We start from the raw sequence: 23357 nt of genomic DNA on the forward strand, positions 1-23357 counted from the left end.
TTATCAAGATCGTATTTAGTAAGTAGAAAAGCAGGCATTTCGTAGCTGAGGCTGCCACAGTGGCTGAGCAACCACAGCTCTTGTGTCCTGTGAGATCTGAGTCAGGAAAGAGGAAATGAGGAAAGATTCCTCACTGGATGCAGCTCACCTTCCCGAGGGCCCGGGGAAGCTTGACACGGGAAGCTTGACACAGCACTTGCTGATTTGGGCGTGGCAGAGAGTAATTTTGCTTAATGACTTGTTGGCATTCCAGAGTCCACTGAGACACTCCAGAGCTCTGGAGTGTCTCTAGTATTTTGTCTTAAATGAAAACATTTGATCTATACACTAAAAAGAGATTTTGTTGATTTATTTTTGTTGTACTGAGGATTAAACCCAGGGCTTTGGGCATGCCAGGGAGGAATGGTACCAACGAACTATTCCCACCCTCCCCTAAAATTCATTTTAAGATAGAGTATCACCAGGCTGCACAGGCAGGCCTTAAACTCACTCTGCAGGCCAGGTAGGAGCCTTCTGCCCCAGATTCCTCTGAGTGCTGGGATTACAGGTGTGTACCAAAACCCCATCTGAAAATAGTATCTTTTAAATAGAATTTATTGTGATGATTTTCAGTAAGCATGTTTACAAATAAAAAAGTTGCAATACTTGTGAGTTGTAGGAGTCCTCCACTGAGCTCCTCCCCCCACCCCCATTAGGGTGCTCCATTCCTCTATAAAATGCCTATTTTCTTCGCAGTGTTCCATTGACCCAGGGTGCTCCCCTGTCCCGTCAGTATGTTCTACCATCCCACCATTATAGTGCTCCACTGTCTTATCACAATGCTCCATGACCTCATCACAGTGCTCCATGACCTCATCACAGTGCTCCACTATTCCATCACCATGCTCCATTGTCCTTCACAATCCTTCACTTTCTTATCACAGTTCTCCACTGTCCCATCCCAGTGTTCTACTGTGCCGTCACAGTGCTCCCTTGATCTATCACAGTGCTCCAGCATCCCCTCACAGTGCTTTCCTGTCTTATGAAATGCGCGGCTGTCTAATCCTGTGTTCCCACCGTCAAGCCACAATGCTGCTTTCTTCCTTCACGATGACCCACGGTCATAGCGGTGCTGTGCCGTTGTCCCATGACAATGCTCCATGGTTCATCACAGTGCTTCGCTCTCCTGGTTCAACACGACGCCCCACTGTATCATCACAGCGCCCCATTATTCTATCACAAGGCGTGTTCATCTCACCACAACGGCCCGTCCCATGACAAACGCTCCGTTGTCTCGGCGTCCTGTTTCATTGTCCCAAGACAGTGCCCCCCTCCCCCTCCCCGTCACAGTGTCCCACTGCTCCATCATAATACTGCATTGTTTCGTCACCGCGGTTCGCGGTATTATCCGATCACGATTACAACTGGGCATTGCAGTTCCACACAGTCCCGTCAGAATGCCCCATGTCCGCCATGGTGCTCGACTGACCACCACAGTTACACCGTCTCATATCAGTGCTTTGTCCCAATCCTAGTCTTCTAGTGACCCATCAGGGTGTTTCCTCCTCTGTCCTTGCCTTTCAGTCACTGCACGTCCTGAATGTCTCTGCGGCACTGAGCTTGGTGGCTTTCACACAAGAAGTCACATTTGGCGCCTGGCTGTGGATGTCCTACCCAACTATCCTAAGGAAAAATGGGGAATAAACTGGTCCACGAACAGGAGGTGCTCAGTAGGCATTGGTGGAGATGGCATCCACGGATCTGAATGTTCCTGGCATACCTTCTGACCATCTTCCATCTCTGCTATCAGTTGGTTGTTATCTCCTCCCTGGAAGAGAAGCTCCATATGATGGGAAATCTGACCACTACTGGTCTTATAGATGTCATTGCCACCTATACATTCGGCCAGTTGCTGCAGACAGAAGGGTCCTTACAGCCAGCCCAATCTGAGGCCTGGGATCACTGTTAGGATTGCGAGAATTCAACAAACCACAGGAAGGACTTTCCAAACGAAGTGGCCAGTGGCTCTTGGTAGACGGTGTAAAAATGACAGTGTGACATTTCAATGTATGTGTATTGGGTGGGGACAGGAGTCTGGCCCAGTTTGGGCTTTCCCACTGCCAAGTCATGCCTGCTCTCTGAGCCCAGGGACCTGGCTTCTTTCCTCCCTCCAGTCCATCACATTGCATGCCCATCTTCATTCCTTTCCCGAATGCTCTTATTCTCTCTCTGGGTGGATCATTAGCCAAGACTCTTTCAGCTCACCTCTGTAGACCTGGGCCTTCATGGTTGGCTGACGAGTGTCCTTCCTACCATTTTCACAGTTATAATTAAACCAGCCAGGTAATGTGGTTAAGGAAATAGCGCCTGGTTCCTTATCACCCCAGAAGAGGTCACCACCATGGATAGAAATGGCTAATAATAGCCCTGGACATCACAACAGACATACTGTAAAGCAGCATTCAGAGAGTGTTTGTAGCTCTTTGATCTGTTGACCCTCTGCCATTGTGTCATTATTAAAGTATTTGAAAACTGTTATAACCAAACCCTGAGACTCCCTTGAGTCTCCAGTATTGTCAATAATCAGGTTGGATTAGGCATAGGAAAAAACTTTATCCTGAAGTTGCCTATTCGTCTTGATTTTCAAAGGATTTCAAAATTTTGTAGAAACTAGGTTATCTTTTGTGGAAACCAACTTTCTGGTATGGATGGGTAGAAATGTTAAGAAATGTGAAGGTGTCTGTCTGAAGGGGCTAGCTGAGGAACAAAGGAAGAATGTTCTAGAAGCAGTTCATAAATGGATCCTTGATGGTAACTGTGGAGAAAGGCACACAGAGACACCTCCTCTCTGCTGCTGTACCTGTAGGGTTTTAGTGATGGCTGGCCTAGTTACCGCTGTTAGAATTCTCAGAGATGGCTCACCTACAGTACCCTGTTAGGATTCTCTGGTAAGCTCAGTGGCAATGGCCAACCCTTCCTTCCTCAGCCCCATTCGGTCCTTGCCTTTAAGACAATATTAACATGTGCTGTCCTTGGTGTCCATGAGTGTGGAAAGACAGGACTCAAAGCGCTTTAGTTACTCAAGGGCCCTGAATGTCACAGAAGGAATGCACTCACCAAGGCAAAGACCTTGGTCCCTGGAAAATGAAATTCTTGAAGTTTGCTGCCCTCAGAAGAATGGCGTATTTTTTTTCTTGAACAAATATGGACCAGAGACTTCCAGAATGTAGAGAGAAGTCAGTGAGCTTTCTGAATAACCCGTTCTAATGTTTATCCAAAATTTAAATCTATTGGGGGGGGGTTTCTTTCCTTCTCCTCCCTCCCTTCTCTCCTCCCTCTCTCGTGCTCCCTCCCTGCCTGCCGTTCTCCCCCTCTCTTCCTTTCTTCCTTCCTTTTTGCCCTTTCTTTTGGGTTAGGGAAGACAGCCGGGCCACCCGCACCTCCTCCCCTGTACAGCACATAAATTATCCACCAATGATGTATTGGCTCTCCCTTTTATTTCTCACTGTCGTGTGCCTGGTGTGCTTGAGCCTGTGTGAGCTCATTTCCCTCCCCCTCCCCCCTTCCTCTATTGACCTGGGTTTTTTCTTCAGCTCTCTGGAACTGATGTCTTATTCATCTTTGCTGCACTTATTGAATAGAGTTTTATATTCTGTATTCATGTTTCAAAAAGGGAACGAGTAGAATGTTTTGTGCCTCTAAAGATAAACGAAAACCCGATAGGGATGACCTAAACTCATCACCCTCTCGGATGTAGCCCTGGCATTGATTTCTTTTGCTCGCCAGCACTCCCCCGTGGGGCAGGGTCTAGACTCCTGGAGCAGAGATGGGCATGTGCACTTGAAGTCATTGAGAGTAGTGTCGGCAACCTTAAGACATTCTGATCTGTGCCATGCTCCCGGGACTGGGGGAGGAGAGCAGTTCACTAGGTCTGGATGCTTACTTTTAATGAGCAACTGGGGAAGCTTTTGCAAGCACAAAGGAGCAAGTCGGCTCCTTGATTCTGGAGAGCACAGGGTCAGACCTCCGGGAGGCAGGAAAAACTGCAGAGGCCAGTTCCATGAGGCCCAGTGGGGGTGAGCGGGACCCAGTAAGTTTGGTTCTGATGGGGTCTTACCTTCGTTTTGCTGTTGTCTCTTTCTGCCCTTACTCTCCAGTGCACTCATGTTCTGTTCCACGGTGACTCCTCACCTTTCTATTCTGAGCAAAGGCACTGGGACAAGCATTAACATTTGATGTGAGTTTGACATGGTGAGTTACTGAGATACTCACATTGCCTATTATTCAAGAACATGGAAGAATTCTTTGTTACAGGATCACTTCCATTTGCCCTCACTCACCTCTTCTCTTCCTGTAGGACTGAAAGTGCTGAAAAACAGGGCTGGCAACCCTAGCCACGCACTATTTTATATCATGGAACCGTTGTTACAAACACATAAAATATCACTTCTGCCTGGTATTTTGGTCCTTATCACATTTCTTAGGTACTTCCCCATATTTTTTAAGGCATGAATGAAGCACAAACATTGTAATTTTTTAAAAAAATGGTTATTTTCCAATAGACTTGGGCTTGCACACCACTACTTCTTATCCTATGCATTGAGACACACTATTCTGAGATTGAACTTTTGGCTTCACTGAGCTGCCATTGTGGTCATGTCACAGGCAAGGTGAAGGTCACTTACAATATACAAGTCCACTTCTCCAGATGAAAATTTGCCAGGAGGGTGCTTTTTTATAATTTAGTGTATTCTGGTTTTGTGTGTTATATAGAGTATTTCTCAACTGTAAAAGATGCAGGTGAGCTTCTGAGTCTCCAGGGAGAAATTCTCTTGACCCCGGGAGGAGGTGGGGTGGGCCCAGGTAACAGGCTTCTCTCTCTCTCTCTCTCTCTCTCTCTCTCTCTCTCTCTCTCTCTCTCTCTCTCTCTCGGCTCAGTCCTGGCTGAGAAGCCATATCCCACAGTGTGGCAGATTCCCAGACAGAGGGCGCTGCCTGAACTCCATCTGTGCTGTTATAGCCCACAGATCGCATTCCACAGTTCTGCCCCCACTAGAAGCCTACGTGCTTGCTTCCCACCTGTGGCTCGCATTTTGAGGGAATCGTTTGGAGAACCAGAGAGGAATTTTTCATCATTGGCCAACCATGACGGTTGGGTTTCTGTGCTCTCCCTGGTGCTTCAGGAACCCCTACCTCAGACACCAGGCCAAGGTGCGTGGCTGGATAAAGGGCATAGTTACAGGAGGCTCTGGGCCACCTGAAGGTGGTGAAGCCGATAAAACACCTCACTGTCTCAGCCCTCAGAAACTGGGGATGCCAGAACGGAAAAAGGTATATTTACGCTGGGGGTGGAGGCCTCAGGCTGAACTCAGGTCCTTCACCTTTAGGGAGCCTTGGGGCTTTGTTGGAAACCCCAGCAATGACATCTGTGTTGTAGCTCAGAGATGTAGCCTGCCTGGGTTCAGTATTTTCTTCTGCCCCGGGGAGGCAAAGTTGGGGGTTGTCTAAACAAGAACCATTTCTTGGGGCTGTGACTGCAGGACACACAGGAGCTGTGTAGAGTAGGCCAGGAGTAGGTAGCTGGAGAAAGGGGGACTGTAGCAAATAGGAGAAATTGTATTAGACTGAAGCCTTCTCCTAGCCTGAGCTGAAGTTACCATGAAGGAGGGGGAGCTGGACCTTCCCTTTGCCATGCGTGCTTTAATCCAGCCTCTGTCTCCAGTTATCTCCCTCCCATCACCCTGCTGTATTTTCTTTATGGCGTTTATCACCATCAGGCGTATTATTTATTACTTGTTTTCCTTGCTAAAATATAGCATGCATGAGGCCAAAGATGTTCCTTGACACCTATACTTATGCTAGGAGTCATACTTGGTCCAGAGTAGACACTTGGTGGCCACTTGTGAAATGAGTTTGTAGAGGAAGCCTTTAGCGGCCTTGGGGTGACAGTGCTCCCTCTGCAGGGCCCTCTGCCTCCCTGTGCAGGGTGTAGCATCTGTGCTCTCTCCTCACGCTCTTTCTGCTCTTATGAACTGCGCTCGGGATAGTTACCCAGCTTAAAAACTCCTCGTTTTCAATCTCTAACACTCTTACACTCTGACCTGAGAGTCGTTCACGGTTGGGAAACCATCCTCCCCTTCCAGGGAGACTCTTGCTACCCCGTGTTTAGCATGTGCCATACTTTAAGGGCCCACGAGGAGTCTTGAAGCCTCACGGCCCTCCCACTGTCCTCAGGGCATCATCTGCTTTCCAGACAGCTTTGGAGGGGGCTTTTGAGCAAAGCTGTCCCTGGTGTTAACTGTAGCTGGTGTGGCGCGCTGAATCTTGGCACCGCCTTTTTCAGCGGTCCTCTTAGCTTTCGGTATTTCCCTGTTGCATCGGTCTTAGAGCATTTGGCTTTTTCTTTTCTTTTCTTTCTTTTCTTTTCTTTTTTTTTTTTTTTTTAATTTCGAAGGGCGTTGTAATTAAACACAGTAAGCGAGCGAGGCACTCCGTGATGTATCTACATAAGCCCCACACGTGCTTACTAGATAAAGTTCCCGCTCTGGTGAGTCAGTTTCATTTCTGTAAATCTCCCAAGAACTCTTTTCTCTCTCAATAACATTAAAGGTCTGATGTAGGGCGGGGAGCAGGAACACCTTAAATGGTTTCATGCCAGAGAGTCTAATTTCTTCAACAACAGCTCAAATTAGCCGAGAGTTGGTCTAATAACTTCCTACGCAACTCCAAGCATCTCTTCTCTTCCTCTTTCTCTTCTTCCCCACTGATAAGTTAGGAAATAAAGCACAATGGCCTTGCATTCACGCATGTCCTGCTACCCGTTTCTGTTTTTCTGCCTTTTTTTTGTGACTACATTAAGTCTGGGGTGTTGTACAGCTCCTGGAAACAGAGGCCCCCCAGGCTCAGAACTGTCCTTGGGCAAATGCCATTATGCATTATAACTGTCCTCCACTCTGAGCTGCCCTATACTACCGTGGCTCTGCTGTCAGGCCCAGGAAGTCTTTCCTGAGTCACCATGGGAACCAGGAGTGGAGGTGCGAGGCGGCCTGTGGGGCAGCAGAAGTGGATTATTTAGTGCATGTTATTATTATATGCAGTACAGCCGGAAAGAGTTATTTTGAGGACGTAAAAATTACAGTTGCTATAAGGGAGTAGGCTGCCGCCACTCAGAAAAACATCAGGAGGACTCAAGGCTGATCTTCGAAAGTAGCTCTCTGCCCAGGGCGAGCCCGGTACTCCATCTCCCACGGAGAACGTGGGGCTGGCTCTTTGACGATTTCTGGATTGACTCTCACCTCGCTTCTAGATCAATGATACCTTGCCGCACACCAGCAGTGGGGTCTGTGTGGTACCCGAGAGCCGTGCCAGACCCTTCACTTGCAGCTGCAGCTGGAGGGGTGGGTTGACAATGGTGGGTCCGGGTTGGTGTAAGGAACACATGACTTACCTGAAGTACTCAGGGGGAACGGCCATCGCTCTGGCACTCGTTTGACCCTGCGGTGAGTCTCTTTCTCAGGCTAGGAAACAGGAAATGAGGCAGTCCTTGTCTCTCCTCCTCTGGCCTGGGTGGATGTGGGGGAGGATTCCCGGCAGCAGCAATCAGAATAGAGCCCTTTTACCCAAAAGGGCATGTGGAGAAAGAGATCTGCAGGGATGAGGCAGGGTAGGGCAAACAGGAGTAAGGAGTGCAGGGCCAGATCGTGCCTGGGTCCTGATGCCGTGCGGAGAATTAGGAAAATTCTGGACATTATTCCTAGGGATGATGCAGAATGGCTAGGATTTTAAGCAGAAGGCTGTGTGGCCAGATGTGCCCTGTGGAGAACGGGCACCCCAGACAGGACACAGCTGCAGTATGAGAAACCCTGGCTCCCCTCAGAAAATCACGGGTGAGGACGGAACTGCAGAGCAAACCAGAGGCCCTCATTTCATAGCAAAGTTTCTTTAAAAAGATGTGATTAGCTCATCATTTTGATAAATGATGTAAGAGAGTATGAAACATTTTCTTATAGCTCACCACACTTAGGAAATAATTGTGCCACGTGACAGGGGCACAATGCTCTCAGTGCCTCGTTTGGACTGTCAAAGCAAGATCTTCAAAGCACTGGAGACCCCGAGCTCTTCCAAGATCTTCCTTCACCCCTCAGCGCTCAAACTACTCCCCTCCCAGGGCCCCGACCAACTTGCGTCTGCTAAGGTTTCTCTCCCTTAGCTGGAACTCAGTTCTTTGGCCAATGGCACAGTCACTTCAACAGCTTCCCCCAGTTCTGCAAATGCGGCAAGTCATTCGGTGCCACCATGTTAATCTAGTTGTCTGTGTAACAAAATACAAAATACCGCAGACTGGGAGAACCACGGTTCACAGAAATGCATGTGACCGAACTGTCCAGATCAAAATGCTCTGCAGAGTTGGTGTCTCTGCCTCCAGGATGGTGTTCTGTTGCTATGTACTCTTGGAAGGGATGAACACCATGCCCCTACATGGCAGCAGGCAGAAGGGCAAAAATGCGGCAAGCCCTGTCAACTCTTGGGTAGCTAGTCCAATTTGTGAGGGCCTACCTCTCAAGATTCGGTTTCCTGTGAAGAGGCCCCAAGGTGGGGGTAAGTGCCCTGTGAATTTTGAAGGAGACACCCTAGCAGCTGCTTTGTTACCTGCTGGCTTTGTAGTTGCAGGTGTGCTGGCTTGGTTGGTAGTTAGGAGAGGTTCTAGGGTTAAGTGGGAGTGGGTGTTAGGCTGTATCTTGTGTTATGGTAATTGTTGCAATTTCCCAACTATGGCTCCTGGAGCTCCTAGATCGTGAATATTTAGAGAAAAGGGTCCCTCAGGGTTGCAGTATGAACGGAGGTTGCTGGGGAGATGGGAGTCTAGAAGCATTTAGGACAAGATCAAAAGCATCTGGCAAACAGTTGGACATGGAGAAGGTGAGGGCAAAGCAATCGGCCTGGCTTTCAGAATGAGCCTGGCCACACCAGTGGTGACAGTGTTTGCTGAAGGGAGGGGACTGAATGGGGCCAGACATGGGTGGGTGGGAGTCAGCCTACAGCTTGGCTTCCTGTATCAAACTGGGGTGACTCAGGGAGACACCCGAAACTAATTACCACCATTTTCAGTTTTGTCTGCTTACAGGTAGCAGACACCCCATAAGTGTTTGCTGATTCACATTTTGGGACTCCCCGTGTTTGGGTTAATTGTTGGGTGAGAATAGAGAATAATGGGGAGGCTTATTGAGGCCCTCCCATGTGTCAGGCATCAGGCGAGGTACTTTAGACATCTTACCTCATTCTTGTCTTCCTAATATGTCTCAGAGGTTCCGACTGCTTCATGTTTCTACCAGGTAAGTAGATGCTATTATATGAGGTAGGTGGCAGGGTGAGCTCAGTGTTAACCAAGGTGGGGAGAGGGCAGGTTCTGGAAGCAAATGGAAAGTGGAGGTGAGGAGAAGCTGAGCAGCTTTGTGTGGGAGGTGGAGAGGAGGGGCCAGTCCTGCAATCTCCGGTTCCCTTTGTGCAGAGGTGTAGGGCATCTATTTCAAACGGTGATAATGATGCTTGTTTCCGCTTCTGGCCCCACAGCAAGCTCATCTCCTAGCTGGACACTTACTGTCTGAGCTTAGAGATCACTCAGCTGACCAGGGCCTCAGCTTCATTCATCTGCAAGTGGGTATGAAATTAGCGATCTACCTGTTCAAAGGGCACAGAGAGCCAAGTACAGGAAAGCACCATCCTGCCCCCGTGTGCTCTAGCAATGAGCGGGTGGCATCTGTGAGCGAGAGAACTGTTGGAGGGTAAGGGCTGGGCCTAGAATGAGTTTTCTTCACCTTTATTTTGCAGGCATATGTTGGGGGAACCTTTGGGTTCTCCCATCCAGAATGCACTTCAGCAGGATTTACGGCATGTAGGAGACTCTGAGATAGGCAGGGAACATTAATCCTAAGGATGCTTCTTTGTAGGCTGACAGGATATGCAGAGAACTGGCATTTTGAAGCTGACTCGGCATGTGCGTGGTGATGGGGTGACCCACTTAAAGAAGAGCCCCAGTGAGGGGCTCACCGGACTATATTTTTTTTTGTCTCTGTATTGTCCCTTCAGGGAAGGTAAAGAGACCCTGAGATGCTGGCAGATACCTTCATTCTCCCTATTATATCAGGACATACTGGAGATACTGTTTGACCTGGGTACAGATAGGCCAGAGAATTTTCCATTTTGAGGAGAGGAAGTAGTTGCTGGCTGGGGGAGACTTCACTATAGTACCTGAACGCATTTCCAGTCACCTTGCCAGTGAACTCCGCTAGTCCTTGGATTGGACACGAGGACATGTCTGATGTCATTCTGATCTTCCTCAAGAGCCCTGGCCAGGGAAGCGGGAAACTAAATTTACTCCCATCTGGTTTATAGTTCTAATTCAATAAATAAAACCATATTTCCAGCATAAGTAGGTCCCTTTGGGGTGAGTGCCCCTCTGCCCTTCTCTTTCAAGATGGCGGTGGACGTGTGGGGATGAATGGCCTGGGTACCCCCATGGGGCCTTCTGTTTGTGTTCCTTACTGGCATTGAGCAGGAGTTTTCTGTCCTTTTTCTTTAGAGGCCACAGAGAGGCTGAGGAGGCTTTTGGACAGTCAGCTAGGAAGTTCTAGTTATGGCTCATTCCTTTTCTAACCCAGGGAGCTGCCCCCATCCAAGCAGGCTCCCTCCTCTCCATGTTGGTTTTTCTCTGCGAGCCAGCTGGAGCCTAGATAAAAGAGGCCCCTGGTCCTCTGCACACTTCAGCACAGCCAGATGCTTTGTCCCTGCTCTGCAAATGTAAAAATCACATCTCTCCCTCATTCTCCTTGATTCTTTTGAGCTGGATTGGCAGATGGGGTCAAAGAGAGAGATGTTGGCACACTCTAGAGGGAGGCTAATCAAGGTTCTGGGCTCTGCAAATACCATGCTTCCTGGTTCATGAACTCATGTCTGTGTTTCAAATCATCTAGACAGATGTCCTCTCTATTCAACTAGAGGTATATAGTCATATACCATGCAATGATGGAGGCAAATTTTGAGACATCTGCTGATATGCCAGTGTTGTGTACTTGCAAACCACTAGTACAGGTAATGCCTTGATGCCATTAGGAGATGTGGTAAATGTAAGTGTGTGAAGTTGCTGCTGGGCTAACAGGATAAAGTTTGCAGTAAATTCTGTAAGTAGGAGTTCACACTAATAAAAAATTACAGTTTACTAAATATACAAACTATACCATAGTCATTTGCTATCATTATCAAGTAGTATGTTTTGTGTATATTTACACATGCTAGCTTTTCATAGGACTGGCCGGCTTCCACAAACAGGCCACCGTGGGTTGCACTAGGCAGCAATGACTAGATAAGGGAATTTTACTAGATAAGGGAATGTTACTAGATAAGGGAATTTTTTTAGTTCCATTGTAATCTTAGGGGACCCCATCAAATATGTAGTCTGTGGCACTTGAAAACCAATAAATGTTCTTATAACTGTTATAATGTGTAACATAATAACATACAATTTTAATATAAGTTTCATAAATTGTGTATTTATAGACATTAAAATATGTGGAAAGCATATATACTTTATGCCTGAAAAAGAACGTGTCATTTTATATATTTAATAATATATTTACATACACATATATGTATCTTAGTATCAAGATACTATATACTTAGCATCAAGACACTTGATATTTAGTATCAAGATATTGACCCTGTACTGTAAGCTGTGGGACACAGGCTCTTCTTCAGGTGAAAACTCAGAGGCTCACAGTACGGTGCCTGCCTCTGGCCAATCTGCATGGGTAAGTTAGGGTGGTGATATGTCTTCGGGAGCAGGTGATGATAATCCCAGAGCTGACAGGTGTCATGGAGATGACAAAGGCCAGAGCTGAGCTGGAGCCAGGTGCTACCAGGTTGACCTGGGGAGAGGGCAAAGGTGAAGAGTGACCTCAGAGGGGGTTCCAGGTTGGGGGAATGTTCAGAAATGTCCAGGACGTCTCTGTTCACAGGATCACATTACTGTATGGATTGAAGGCTCTACCAGAGGCCAAGAGAACAGCCACTCAAATCCTCATTGATTTGAGAGAGCACAGGGAGTTTTCAAAGAAACGGGTGTTAGAAGTTGGGTGAGATGTGACACACTTTTGGTGTGGGTGCCAGAGGGAGGGACAAGGCGGGACTTCTTTAACTGATGAAACTATCTTTAACCAGGGAAGACAGCCATGAGTGAAAACGAGGAGAAGCAGATGGTGGGTGTCAAAAAATTCCAATTGTGTCAGGCAAAGCTATACCATTGAGAGTTACCACTGGTGATGTTTGTAAACTAGGCAGTCATGTAGAACTGCGGAGGAAAGTCATTCTGTCCATCCCTCTTCCAGTGTGGGGAAGTTTTCCTCAGACTTTCCTCTTTCTTTGTTTCTCTCTCTCTCTCTCTCTCTCTCTCTCTCTCTCTCTCTCTCTCTCTCTGTGTGTGTGTGTGTGTGTGTGTGTGTGTGTGCATTTTGATTCCCATTCCTCTCACCCAGAGGGCATTTGGCAATATCTATATCAATTTCTGGTTGTCACACAAGGGATCTGCTACTGGAACCCGTCAGCTACAAGTCAAGCACACTGTTCAACATTCAGGATGGCTTCTACCGTAAAAGATTATCTGCTCCATAAAGCCACCTGTGCTGTGGCTGAGACGCCTATCCTAGCTCATTACACTTCCAGCATGAGAGTGTTACTCATCAGCTCTGATCTAAGCCTGGCTCCTGTCCCACACAGCACTGATGCATGCCACTTTGTGTTTCTCTGTTGGAGAAGTCTTCTGCAAAATGGGCTAAATTGTAGGACTTCCTTGGTGGTCAAAGTGCGTGTGTTCAAATCACTTCTGACAGGTTCATCCCAAGGTGATGGGATAGATCGTGTGCTGGGGTCTGGGAGGAACATAGGGTCCTCCATCTACCTCCGTCCACCTTCCAGTCTAGGCAGAGAGGCAGAAATTGTCAACAAGAGCAAGGGCAGCCAAAAGCACATGTGTGCTTGAATGCAGTCAAAATGGCATGAATGAAATGGTGTGGGCTTGAGAAGCCATGCTCACAACCCGGAAGGGAGGACGGATGCTCCTGTGATTGCTGATCATGGAAGTGCCCCGCTGAATTAGAGCCCTGCATGTAAAAACATTCGGAGCGGTCTTACGTGGGAAGAGCAGGCAAAGGGTGCCTCAGCTGTGATAAAATGCTGAAGATGATTAGCAAACAAACAAACAAACAAACAAGCATTTGTCCAGGGTCAAAATCTTTGCATTACATTTGAATGTGTAATCAGAGAGACTGTGTTTTTCTCAACTATTTTCAGCCTGCCAGGGTGCCCTCATTTCCAGTGACAGTGAGGGAGTAGACAGCGGAAGTAGAAACTAGCCAATCAAAGGTATCGTGACTCTTCCTCTCCTCCTGTTTTAGGTTCATGTCTCTTTGGAAGACATAGTCATTCTATGTGAGAGTTATTATAATAGATGGCTTCCTTGCCCCTTTAAAATTCATGTTAAAGCTCAACGTCCGGTGTGGTAGTATTAGGAGTTGAGAATGTAAGATGTTAAGTCATGAGAGTGGAGCCCTTGTGAATGGGATTAGTGCCCTTATGAGAGAGCCTATGGTGAGCTCTCTTCTCCTTTCTGTCATGTCAGGATAGGGTAAGAAACTCTTCCTCTGCCAGGTGCAGTGGCAAATGCCTGTAATCCCAGCACTCAGGGAGGCAGAGGCAGTTGGATCTCTGTGAATTTGAGGCCAGTCTGGTCTACAAAGTTAGTGCAGGGCAGCCAAGGCTACACAGAGAAACCCTGCCTCAGGGGAAAACAAAAGAGAGAGAAAAAGAAAAAAGAAATCCTTCAGCTATAAACCAGGAAGAGGGCTCTCAAAAGATGCTGAGTCCGCCAACACCTTGACCTTGGCCTTAAACTTGCAGAACTGGGAGACACAGATTGGTGTTGTTCACAGTGCACCTAGTAGGTAGTGTTTTGTTTTAGCATCACAACTAGACTAAGGTAAGTACTGCCTCTCTTCTTAATGTCTTGTTGCTCCCCAACATGGCAGCTGGATACAACGAAGGCCAAAATGACTTGGCAAGGAAGAGGTATCAGATGGCTTTTGTACTGCCTAGCACTGTGTTCAGGGTCCTTGCTGATCTCTTGAAGAGGTGATGGTATCTTGTATGGTCTTTCCTGGTTCACCAGGGCCCAGAAGACATGAAGAAGCCCCATTCGAGTGCCCATAAGCTCTACCCACAGAGGACATCTTGAGGCCACTCCCTAGCCTCTGCAGGGGGATGGACCCACCCTTCTTTTCCCCTTGACAGAGACACCATGATACCATCTTCCTGTGGTCTCTGTGCCTCAGCACTCCATGTGACCACTTTTTATCTGCCTCTAGATTTCTGAGTTGGCGGGAGGGCATAAAGACTGTGCGGGCTTCCTCTTCAAATTATCTGGGGTTTTAATATCTATTATTTCTCTTCCAGTCGTTACACTTCCTAAGGTGAGGAAGGTCCTCCTACTGGGTTCTAGTGTCTACCTTCCCCCCATCCTTCTCATCACCTGCAGTCTAGAAGCACCCTCACCTAGTGTTTGAGAAATTCCCTTAAGCTTGAGTTCTTGCTACCTATATCTTATAATAACAATGGCTGTTGACATAGGCAGGCTTTAATTTATCTGTTCGTTTATCACTTGTTTCTTTGTGTTTTGAGACAGGCTCTTGCTATATTGTCCAAGCTAGTCTTCAGCAACCAATCCTTTCACTTTAACCTCCTGAGCAGCTGGATACATAGAACATGAATAAAACAGCAAATGTTTCTGCTACTGTCACCAGTGATCTCCATATTGCAATGATCAATTTTCAGTATTTATCATCTCAAAATTCATATGCAATATCTGTCCTGCTGCTAACCTGTCTGCTTTATGTCCTCTTCCTTTGCTTGCCCAGATGTCACACTGGGATAATTTTGCCTCTTGCCCTGCTCTAGCAGCTACTTCTCAGCCTTTTCTTTCTTGTGAGGGACAGTAATTTAATGAGCTATAATTCAATGGCCACATTCTGCATTCTAGCTGTTACAGATCCCATTTGATTCCCAATGGGAATTAGTAACACTCCTGAGTGTGTAGATTATGTACCAAGGCTCAGGGAGGTGATGCCTCTTTTTTGGGTCCACACAGCTAGGAAATGACAGAAACAGGAGTCATACCTACATCTTATGTTTTATTCCCATTAAAGGAATTGCATCCCTTCACTAAAGTCAACCTGAAAAGGCTCTAGAAATCTCTTTCCCTCTGGCCTTTTCAAAAAAAGAACCTTCAGCCTTCAGTGGGATTTCTTATTCTGAGTTACATTCTTTGTGAAATCCAAACCTGTCAACAACCAATATCCCTTGTTGACCCTTTATCTTCAGTAAAAGTCTCCGTTGAAAAGTGTCACACCAAATTGGGTATGTACCCTGTTTTGAACATGCAAAGTTTATCTTTAAAAACAAAATCATTTTTATGTTTATGTTTATCACATGGATGCAGAAGCCCACTGAGGCCAGTGGAGGGCATTGGATCCACTGGTACTAGAGCTATAGATGGTTGTGGGTGCTAGGACCCCAACCCCCGTTCTCTGGAAGAACAGTGAACACTCTAGACTGCTAAGCTTTCTCCCTAAACTGGAGAACTTTATCCTAAAGACAAAGCTCTTCCTAATCAATGATGAGAAGACAACTCTTAGCACCTGTGGATGTGCTAGTCCTGGTAAGTGTTCTCATATCCCTGCCTCCTGTGGCTCTGGTGAAGCCCACTCCTTCCCAAGCTTCCTAAGACACCCCCTCTCTTGCTAGTCTGAGACATTAATGGGGAAGGCTGTCGCCAGTGTGCCCTCTGGTAAGTCATTTCTGTCCTGCGTGTGTCTGCCGTTCATGAAAGACCTTCTAGCTCGTTCTCTACCCTGGATAAAGAGAGAACAGGTTCTTCAGGCCTCTTATCTGTTAGTCTCCAGATGGGCCAGGACAACCCCAGACTCCTCTGCCCAAACTTCTCTTTTATTTCCCCCTCTCCTTGACAATATACACCATGTCCTGCTTACACTTCTCTTTTTTTCTATCTCTGTCTCTTCGTCTCCCTCCCCACATTATCTGAACAATTTTTTTTTTCTAATTTCTGTAGTTTGGATAGTCAGTCCCCACTGAGACTCTTGAATTGTGCTGGTTTGGGAGAGGTAAGGCTGCTCAAGTGATGAGGTCATTTAGAGGGATTGGTGGCTTCTTCTGGAGAATGAGTTAGCCACCACAGGCTTCTTTCCTCTCCTCTGCTTGCACCCATTTGCCCATCTGCTCGTGGCCATGAGTTGAAACAACATGAGACATTTGCTGGTATCATGCTGTCAGATTTCCAGAACCATGAGCTAACTGTAGCCCTTTCTTTTATAAGTCACCCAGACTCAGGTATTTTGTTACAGTAAGAAAAAGAGATGGACAGAGATGCCCATGTCCCTGTCCTAGTTTCATTTCCTGTCGCTGTGATAAAATATGATGACAAAAGCATCTTTAAGGAAGAAAAGGTCTATTTGGCCATCATTCCAGGTTCTGGTCCATCACGGTGGGAGGTCTAGACAGGCACTTGATGCAGCCAATCCCACCCACCATCAGGAACTGAGAGAGGAAGAATGTGTGATTGCTGTGCTTTGCTTGCTTTCATCACTCTCGTGCAGCGTAGAGCGGTCCCATCCACTTTTAATATGGGTCTTCCCACATGGATTATCATAATCGAAACCCTCTCCTACCCACCTCACAGGCATGCCTGAAGAACCAGCGAGTCTAGCTTTCCAGAGATTCTCTTTCCAGGTGGTTCCAGACTGTGTTGCACTGGCAATTAAGCTAATCATCTCAGTCCCTCACAAATGCATCCTTCTTGTCCCTCGAAGCATGTCCGTGTCTGCTAGAGTTGAGGGAGGGCTTGGGCTTTCCTGGCATGTTCCTCCTCCATGTTTCATTTGATTGAGTGCCATATGCAAATGTTACTCTCTGTAATTCCGTAGTCTATGATCCTTTGTGGAGATCAGACAATCCAGCCAGTGTCTGCAGAACACAGTCAGCCCATCCAGTGTGTAGAATAATGTGCACATTTCAACTCTCCATAATCCTGATATTTTAAAGAACTCCTTTAATGGAGTTTCCTTCAGAACCAGTTTACAAGGCACACTATTCACTTAGTTACTGCATCAGGAAAAGGTTGGCTGCACGCATCATTGACCCTAACCGTGTCTTAAACAGGTAGGGATGAGGAGCTGATACTTTTGTGACAGGAGTCCAGAGGTGGCTGGTTCTGCGCTGGTTTTTAGAAACCCAGACACACACTGGGCTTCTGCTCTCTTCTCTAAAGTATGCCGACTTCCATCCCATGCTGCTCTGAGATTATGAGATAGATGCCTCTGGATCTCCAGGCATAACGCCGACCTCCTAGGTAAGAAGATAGGAGAAGAACAAAGGGCAGAAAAAGTAGGGTAGGTAAATCTGCCACGCATCATCAGGAAAGCAGGTTCTATTATCAAATTCCACTTCCCTGCTGGGGATGCTAATTCATGGTGACCACCAGCTGGAAAGTGACTGGAGGTAAGAGATTTGTCTGTGGAGACAAGCCCCAGCTTTCTGGTCTACCTCATTTGCCTGCAAACGTGAACCTCAAAGCTTCTCAACTGCTTTTGGAAATCAAAACTATGCTCAAAGATCAAGGTGCCACAGCTTTGAGGTAGGTCCTTCAAACATGTGCCTAAGGTATTTTAAACAAGAGAGTAAATGCTGCCATTTTAAGAGTACCTTTGAAAGGAAGCACATTTATTTGGGCACGTTAGAAAAAACATCCTTGCCAAGAGGGTCCACTCACACTTGATGTAGCAATTGGCAGGGATCCAAAAATGGCATTTCTTTGGATCCCTTATTACGGTAGCTGGGTGGACTTTGCTAAATGTCAGGAGAGATAGAGAGAGAAGAGAGAGAGAGAGAGAGAATGAATTAAACTCTTTCTCAGCTGGCTGGACAGACCTGTTCAGTGTTAGCCATTGAGGAAATTTTTCTGACATGCTCTACTGCGATGCCCAGGAAGTGCTTGGGGTGGGGTGTTACAGCAGCTTAGACTGAGAGTGAGAACCTTCACATCAGAAGGGAGCCGGGGTCACACCTGTGATGAGGAAGCCTGAGCAGCATCTCTGATTTCATTGAGAAGTCACCTGCTTCAGACATCACAGAGCAGTCCTTCTGTGTTTTCACTGGGGACTGTGCCCTTCTCTCCTGCTGTCTTCTTTTGCCACAGAGCTTTGAGTAGCCAAGCATCTTGGTGGGAGGCAGGTCTGCCAGGTTTAAGGCAGAACCCTGCTCCCTTCAGCCCAGAGCTGAGATCGTCAGCAGCAAACACATGTAAGGTGCTAGTGTTGGCTCACAAAGGGAGAGAGCATGCCTGTCTGAATGAATGAATTCCTCTGGACATTTGCTGACATATTCTCTGGGTCTTCTCTATTTGCCAGCTACTGCAATGCTACCAGGAGAGACTCCATGTTCTTTCTCAGCAGGAAGAAATGAGAGAGGAACAGGGATGAGAGATGGCTGTATCGGGTAGCCTTGGTAGGGATTAGGAGCCCTGTGGAGGTGGGGATGTTGGGTTATTCAGGAATTACAAGGAATGCTCTACCATAGAGCCTCCCTGTGAGTGGACCTGGAGTCCAGCTTGTGTGTTGTAATCAGCTGAGAGGGATAACCAAGGCCTCCAGAATGCACAAAAGACAAAAGAGGTTCCTTCTGAGTAGACCCCAAGGCAGGGTTCCTGGAAGGTGAAGACTCAGGTGACCAAGTTGCAGGAAGCACCATGCTTACGTACAGACAGACAAATAAAAGATCAAGCATGGAAAGCTGTCAGGGTTTGCTTTGTGTTTTCAAGTTTGATGGAGGCTAAACTCACAGTGGATGGGAGACCAGGCAGGTAGGGCAGAGTCGCTCCGGGAAAGGTTTTAATTCTGTTTCTAAGCAAAGAAAGGCAGAGAGATGGCATTATAATGAGTTCATAGGAAGAAGCTGAGCTGAGGGGAACCGTCAGCAGGGGAATTCTTATTTTCTCTGCTCTTGGGAAGTTGCTTGGTCAATGAGGTACCACCCTGCTGAGCTCCTCTGTGGTGAGGAGCAACAGGGCCCAGGGCACACACGCAAGCTCCATCTCTACTTTCACCTTGAACATCTCCTTGAATCCCTGTAATCAGCTGAGGGATAGCATTGTTGGTGAAGTGAGGGAGGTAAGAGCAGGTTACTTCAAAAAGCAGAAAAATTCTTCAAAAAAAGGAAGCGTGCGCACGTGTGTGTGTGTGTGTGTGTGTGTGTGTGTGTGTGTGTGTGTGTGGTGTTGATATCAGAAGAGGGCATAGAATCCCTGGAATTGGAGTTAAGGAGTGTTGTAAGTCATCACGTGGGTGTTGAGAACCAAACCAGGTCCTCTGCAAGAGCAGGGAGTGCTCTTAACTGCTGAGCATCTCTTCAGCCTCCTCCTTTTTCTCTCTTTCCTTCCTTCCTTCGGCCCTCCTTCCTTCCTCCCTCCCTCCCTCCTGCCTTCCTCTCTCCCTCATTCCTCCCTTCCTTCCTTTTTTTCCTTTCTTCCTTTCTTAAGCAAATAAGCCCAGTGTCTAACTGGTGCTGCCCGGGGAATTGCTGACACTCTTGCTGACATGGTAGTCCAGGTCTTCTGCTTTGACTTCGTGAATGCAGCAGCTACACCACGACTAGAAGACAGCATTTCACAGTGCTCTTCCCCACCTTCTGGCTTGTATGTTCTTTCTGCTCTGTTTTCCACAATATTTCCTGAGGCTTGCTGGGGGAAAGGTTGATCTGTAGGTCCCACTTAGGACTGAACACTCCAGGGTCACTTAGTCTCAGCACTTTGGCTCATGGAGTCTGCACTTGTGCCCACTGCAGAAATAGGGTTCCCTGGCTAAGGTTGAGGTGAGGTGTTCTGGCTTTTCACCTGGGGACAGTGATGCCTGGAGCACACAAGGAGGCGTCAGAGCCAGAAGAAGCATATGAATAAGAAAAACAAACACTGCTTCACTAAACTCTAGACTCCTATGGCTGGGAGTCTTTGTTGAAGCTGGAGAGAGACAAGATTGGGCAATACAATGGCATATTGTTTTACAGAATGTGATGGACACTAAGGACATTTTGCCCTCAAGGAGTGCGAGCATCTTCACAGGTGTGAGTAACATTCTGTAGCTTCCACAACACTGGTCTCTCCAGCTCAGGAGGTTAAAAGTGTCCAGGGCCTGTGACTATTCATTTGATGTCACCCGGAGGAGTCAGTGGTGCTCACTCAGGAGGTGGCTTTCAGGGGATTGAATGGTCTTTCTCACTCAGAAGGGAGTTTTCTATTTGCTTTTAAATGCACTCAGATATTCAAAGTGACCAACACCAAGCCCTGGGAAGTTTAACCTCTCTTGACTTTTATTTCTTTTGCTTCAAATTATGATGATTTCATGCTAATCAATATCTCAAGGGTATTATGACCAAGGCTCTCATGGTGAACTCTGAAACATAAGAGGATCATTATACTCTACATAGATAATACAAAATCAAACTGTCATTACCCAAGGCCAAAGTGGAAAAGGATTGATCGCTGACTGACTCACGGATTACATCTCTCCCTTCCTTCCTCCCTCCTTTCCTCCCTCTCTTCCTCCCTCCCTTGCATACCTTATGTCATGGCTGAATAGGTTCACCGTTTTTCCCAACCGAATTTATTCAAATGGAACAAAGGCATACATTCCTTTCTCTCTTTCTTTCTATTTCCATTGCGCTGGTCGGGAGCCTGGGAACTGTGAAGTGGTCAGCATACAGGGAAGGCACAACAATAAGGATGAAGAGAGAGTTCCCACGCCTGGATTAGACCTTCCCAGGAAGGCCTCAGGAGTCGAATATGTGTGCACTTCAGCCGGGAGAGAATCTGCCTGCATGACTTAGGGGAGCGGCATAGTGCTCTTCGTTGGCTGTGTGTCTTTCTAAGAGTCAGTGCCAGACCCCAAGCCCAGTGTGACCGTGGGTGGTGTGATTAAGAGGCGGACCTTAAGTACCAGTGCTCCTCTATTAGTGTGGGAGAGCTAGCCTTTTGCCCATTCGCTTTCCTGTCATGTATCAGGCAGAGAAGTGGAAGCAGAGAATGGCTCTCACCAACACCAATTCTGTCAGCCTCTGGAACTGTGATAGGTACATTTCTGTTGCTAATCCATACCCCAGTCTCAGAAATTGTGTTCCAGCTGAAGTGAGCAGCCTACAACAGACAGACTCTGGTGGGATGGGGACGGCGAGGGCCCGGCCTCATCAGTGATCGTCTCCTCTGATTCCTTGCAGGAGACTGTTGGCTTCTGGCAGCCATCGCCTCCCTCACCCTGAATGAGAAGCTGCTTTACCGAGTGGTCCCCAGGGACCAGAGCTTCCAGAAGAACTATGCAGGCATTTTCCACTTCCAAGTATGAGGCCTTGCCTGTGACCTTTGCTATTACGTTTGTATCTTAGATATCACTTAGATATCTTAGCTATCTGTGGAATCAGAAACACTGGAAGTGAGGCCAAGTTACTGACGTCAGAATCTCCCCCTGGGTGATTTGAATAGATGCTCCAGTTTGAGAGCCATTTCTTCAGACATCTATCCAATCATCTCTGTTTCCCTCCCTTCCTCCAGGCCATGGGGCTATGAGGGAATCACTATGGACTAAGGACCAGGTGATGGGAGCCCAGGTTACCCACTTTGGCTTCCTGGATGATGTTGAGCAAGTTCTTTCCTCCACAGACTAAAAAAAAAAAAAAAAGATGGGACACAAATCCTCCTCCCAGGGAGTTTAAGGCTTGTAAAGATTGGTGACTTGCTCACGGACTGTAAAAACCCCACCGAGGAGGCTGCTGAAGGAGCTCCCTCTGCTTCTGCCTGTGATCACTGTTGCGTTTCCACCCCCAGTTCTGGCAGTACGGAGAGTGGGTGGAGGTGGTCATCGATGACAGGCTCCCCACCAAGAACGGACAGCTGCTCTTTCTCCACTCGGAAGAAGGCAATGAATTCTGGAGTGCTCTGCTGGAGAAAGCCTACGCCAAGTAAGTGGGATGGTGGGGAACCTGAAGACCCCAGAGCCTCCCGGAAGCCTCTCTCCTGCCCTCCCACGCAGGGTGCCATAGCCAAGGTTTCCCCAGCATCCAGACATCCACAGGCTATACAGAAAGCACCCCTCTGAAGAGAACGGAAATCTGGGCTGAGAGTTTAAGATCCCATCTCTGCCGATGGGGATGTAGCTCAGTGATAGAGTGTGCGCCCAGCATGCACAGGGCCCTGGCTCAATCCCTGACACCACAAATATAAATAAGTAAAATATATGTATTTAAAGACCCAGCTCTGTCTCATACAAATATCTCTCTAGCCATTGTTGTTTTTCCTCTCTCAAGTCCCATGGTAAGCTCTTAGGGCAGCATGAATGTTCAAAAGGATGATGAAGAAGAAATGTTTATAGTTACCAAACTCAACAAAGTTTCTGTTTATATCTTGAGTGCCATTTTCCTGATTGACACTCAAAGTTCAAAGGCTTCTTTGGGGTTCTTTGAATTAGTCTTGTTTGCTGTCACTCTGTTCTGACAGCCCAGTAACTTTCCAGTTTTGTTAGGGCAAACCCTAACAGATACCTCCCAGCCTCAAGGGAGGGTTCACCAGTCCTATCTGTGCCTGGACAACCCAGAAACCCAGGCAGTCAGGGCCAATTCTGGAAGAGATACCCTTGGTCTTGAAGGTGGGTGGGAACCTGGAGAGGGGTTGTCTGGGGATCTGTTCCTAGTGAAATCCTTTCTGTCTGAAAATGTAGCCTGTGTGTGTTGGGGTGTCTGTCAGAAATAGTGGCCTCTGCATGTTCTGGGCTGTCTGACTGAAAGAGTGGCCTATGAATGTTCTAGGCTCCTTGTCAAAAATGGCCAAGGTCTGTCCCTATGTCTTGGCCTATGTCCTGGCATTGTCCCTTTCCATGGTCCATGGTTCCCTTATTGGGGTTACTCAAGGCTGCGGATGGTGTGTGTGTATATATATATATATATATATATATATATATATAATATATTTTTTTTCAATAGGCTCAATGGTTCCTATGAAGCTCTTGCTGGAGGCTCCACAATTGAGGGGTTTGAGGATTTCACAGGTGGCATCTCTGAGTTTTACGACTTGAGGAAGCCTCCAGGCAATCTGTACCATATTATCCAGAAGGCCCTGCGTTCTGGCTCTCTGCTGGGCTGCTCCATTGATGTGAGCCTCAATTCCCCTTTGTCTCTCTTGTCTGGTGGCACACTGGTTTACAGCATCCAGGAACTGGTGCGGA

The 23357-nt window shown here is 47.3% G+C and overlaps 1 protein-coding gene across 1 annotated transcript in view; it reads left to right on the forward strand.

Moving 5' to 3' along the window:
- Capn8 (calpain 8) overlaps positions 1-23357 on the forward strand; it is a 99305-nt gene that overhangs the window by 45440 nt on the left and 30508 nt on the right. The window contains exons 4-6 of the mRNA XM_060365101.1: positions 21361-21479; positions 21965-22098; positions 23116-23284. Coding sequence (XP_060221084.1) covers positions 21361-21479; positions 21965-22098; positions 23116-23284 — 422 coding nt within the window. The remainder of the gene's footprint in view (positions 1-21360; positions 21480-21964; positions 22099-23115; positions 23285-23357) is intronic.

Source organism: Meriones unguiculatus, chromosome 11 (assembly GCF_030254825.1).
Source record: "Meriones unguiculatus strain TT.TT164.6M chromosome 11, Bangor_MerUng_6.1, whole genome shotgun sequence".
NCBI lineage: Eukaryota > Metazoa > Chordata > Mammalia > Rodentia > Muridae > Meriones > Meriones unguiculatus.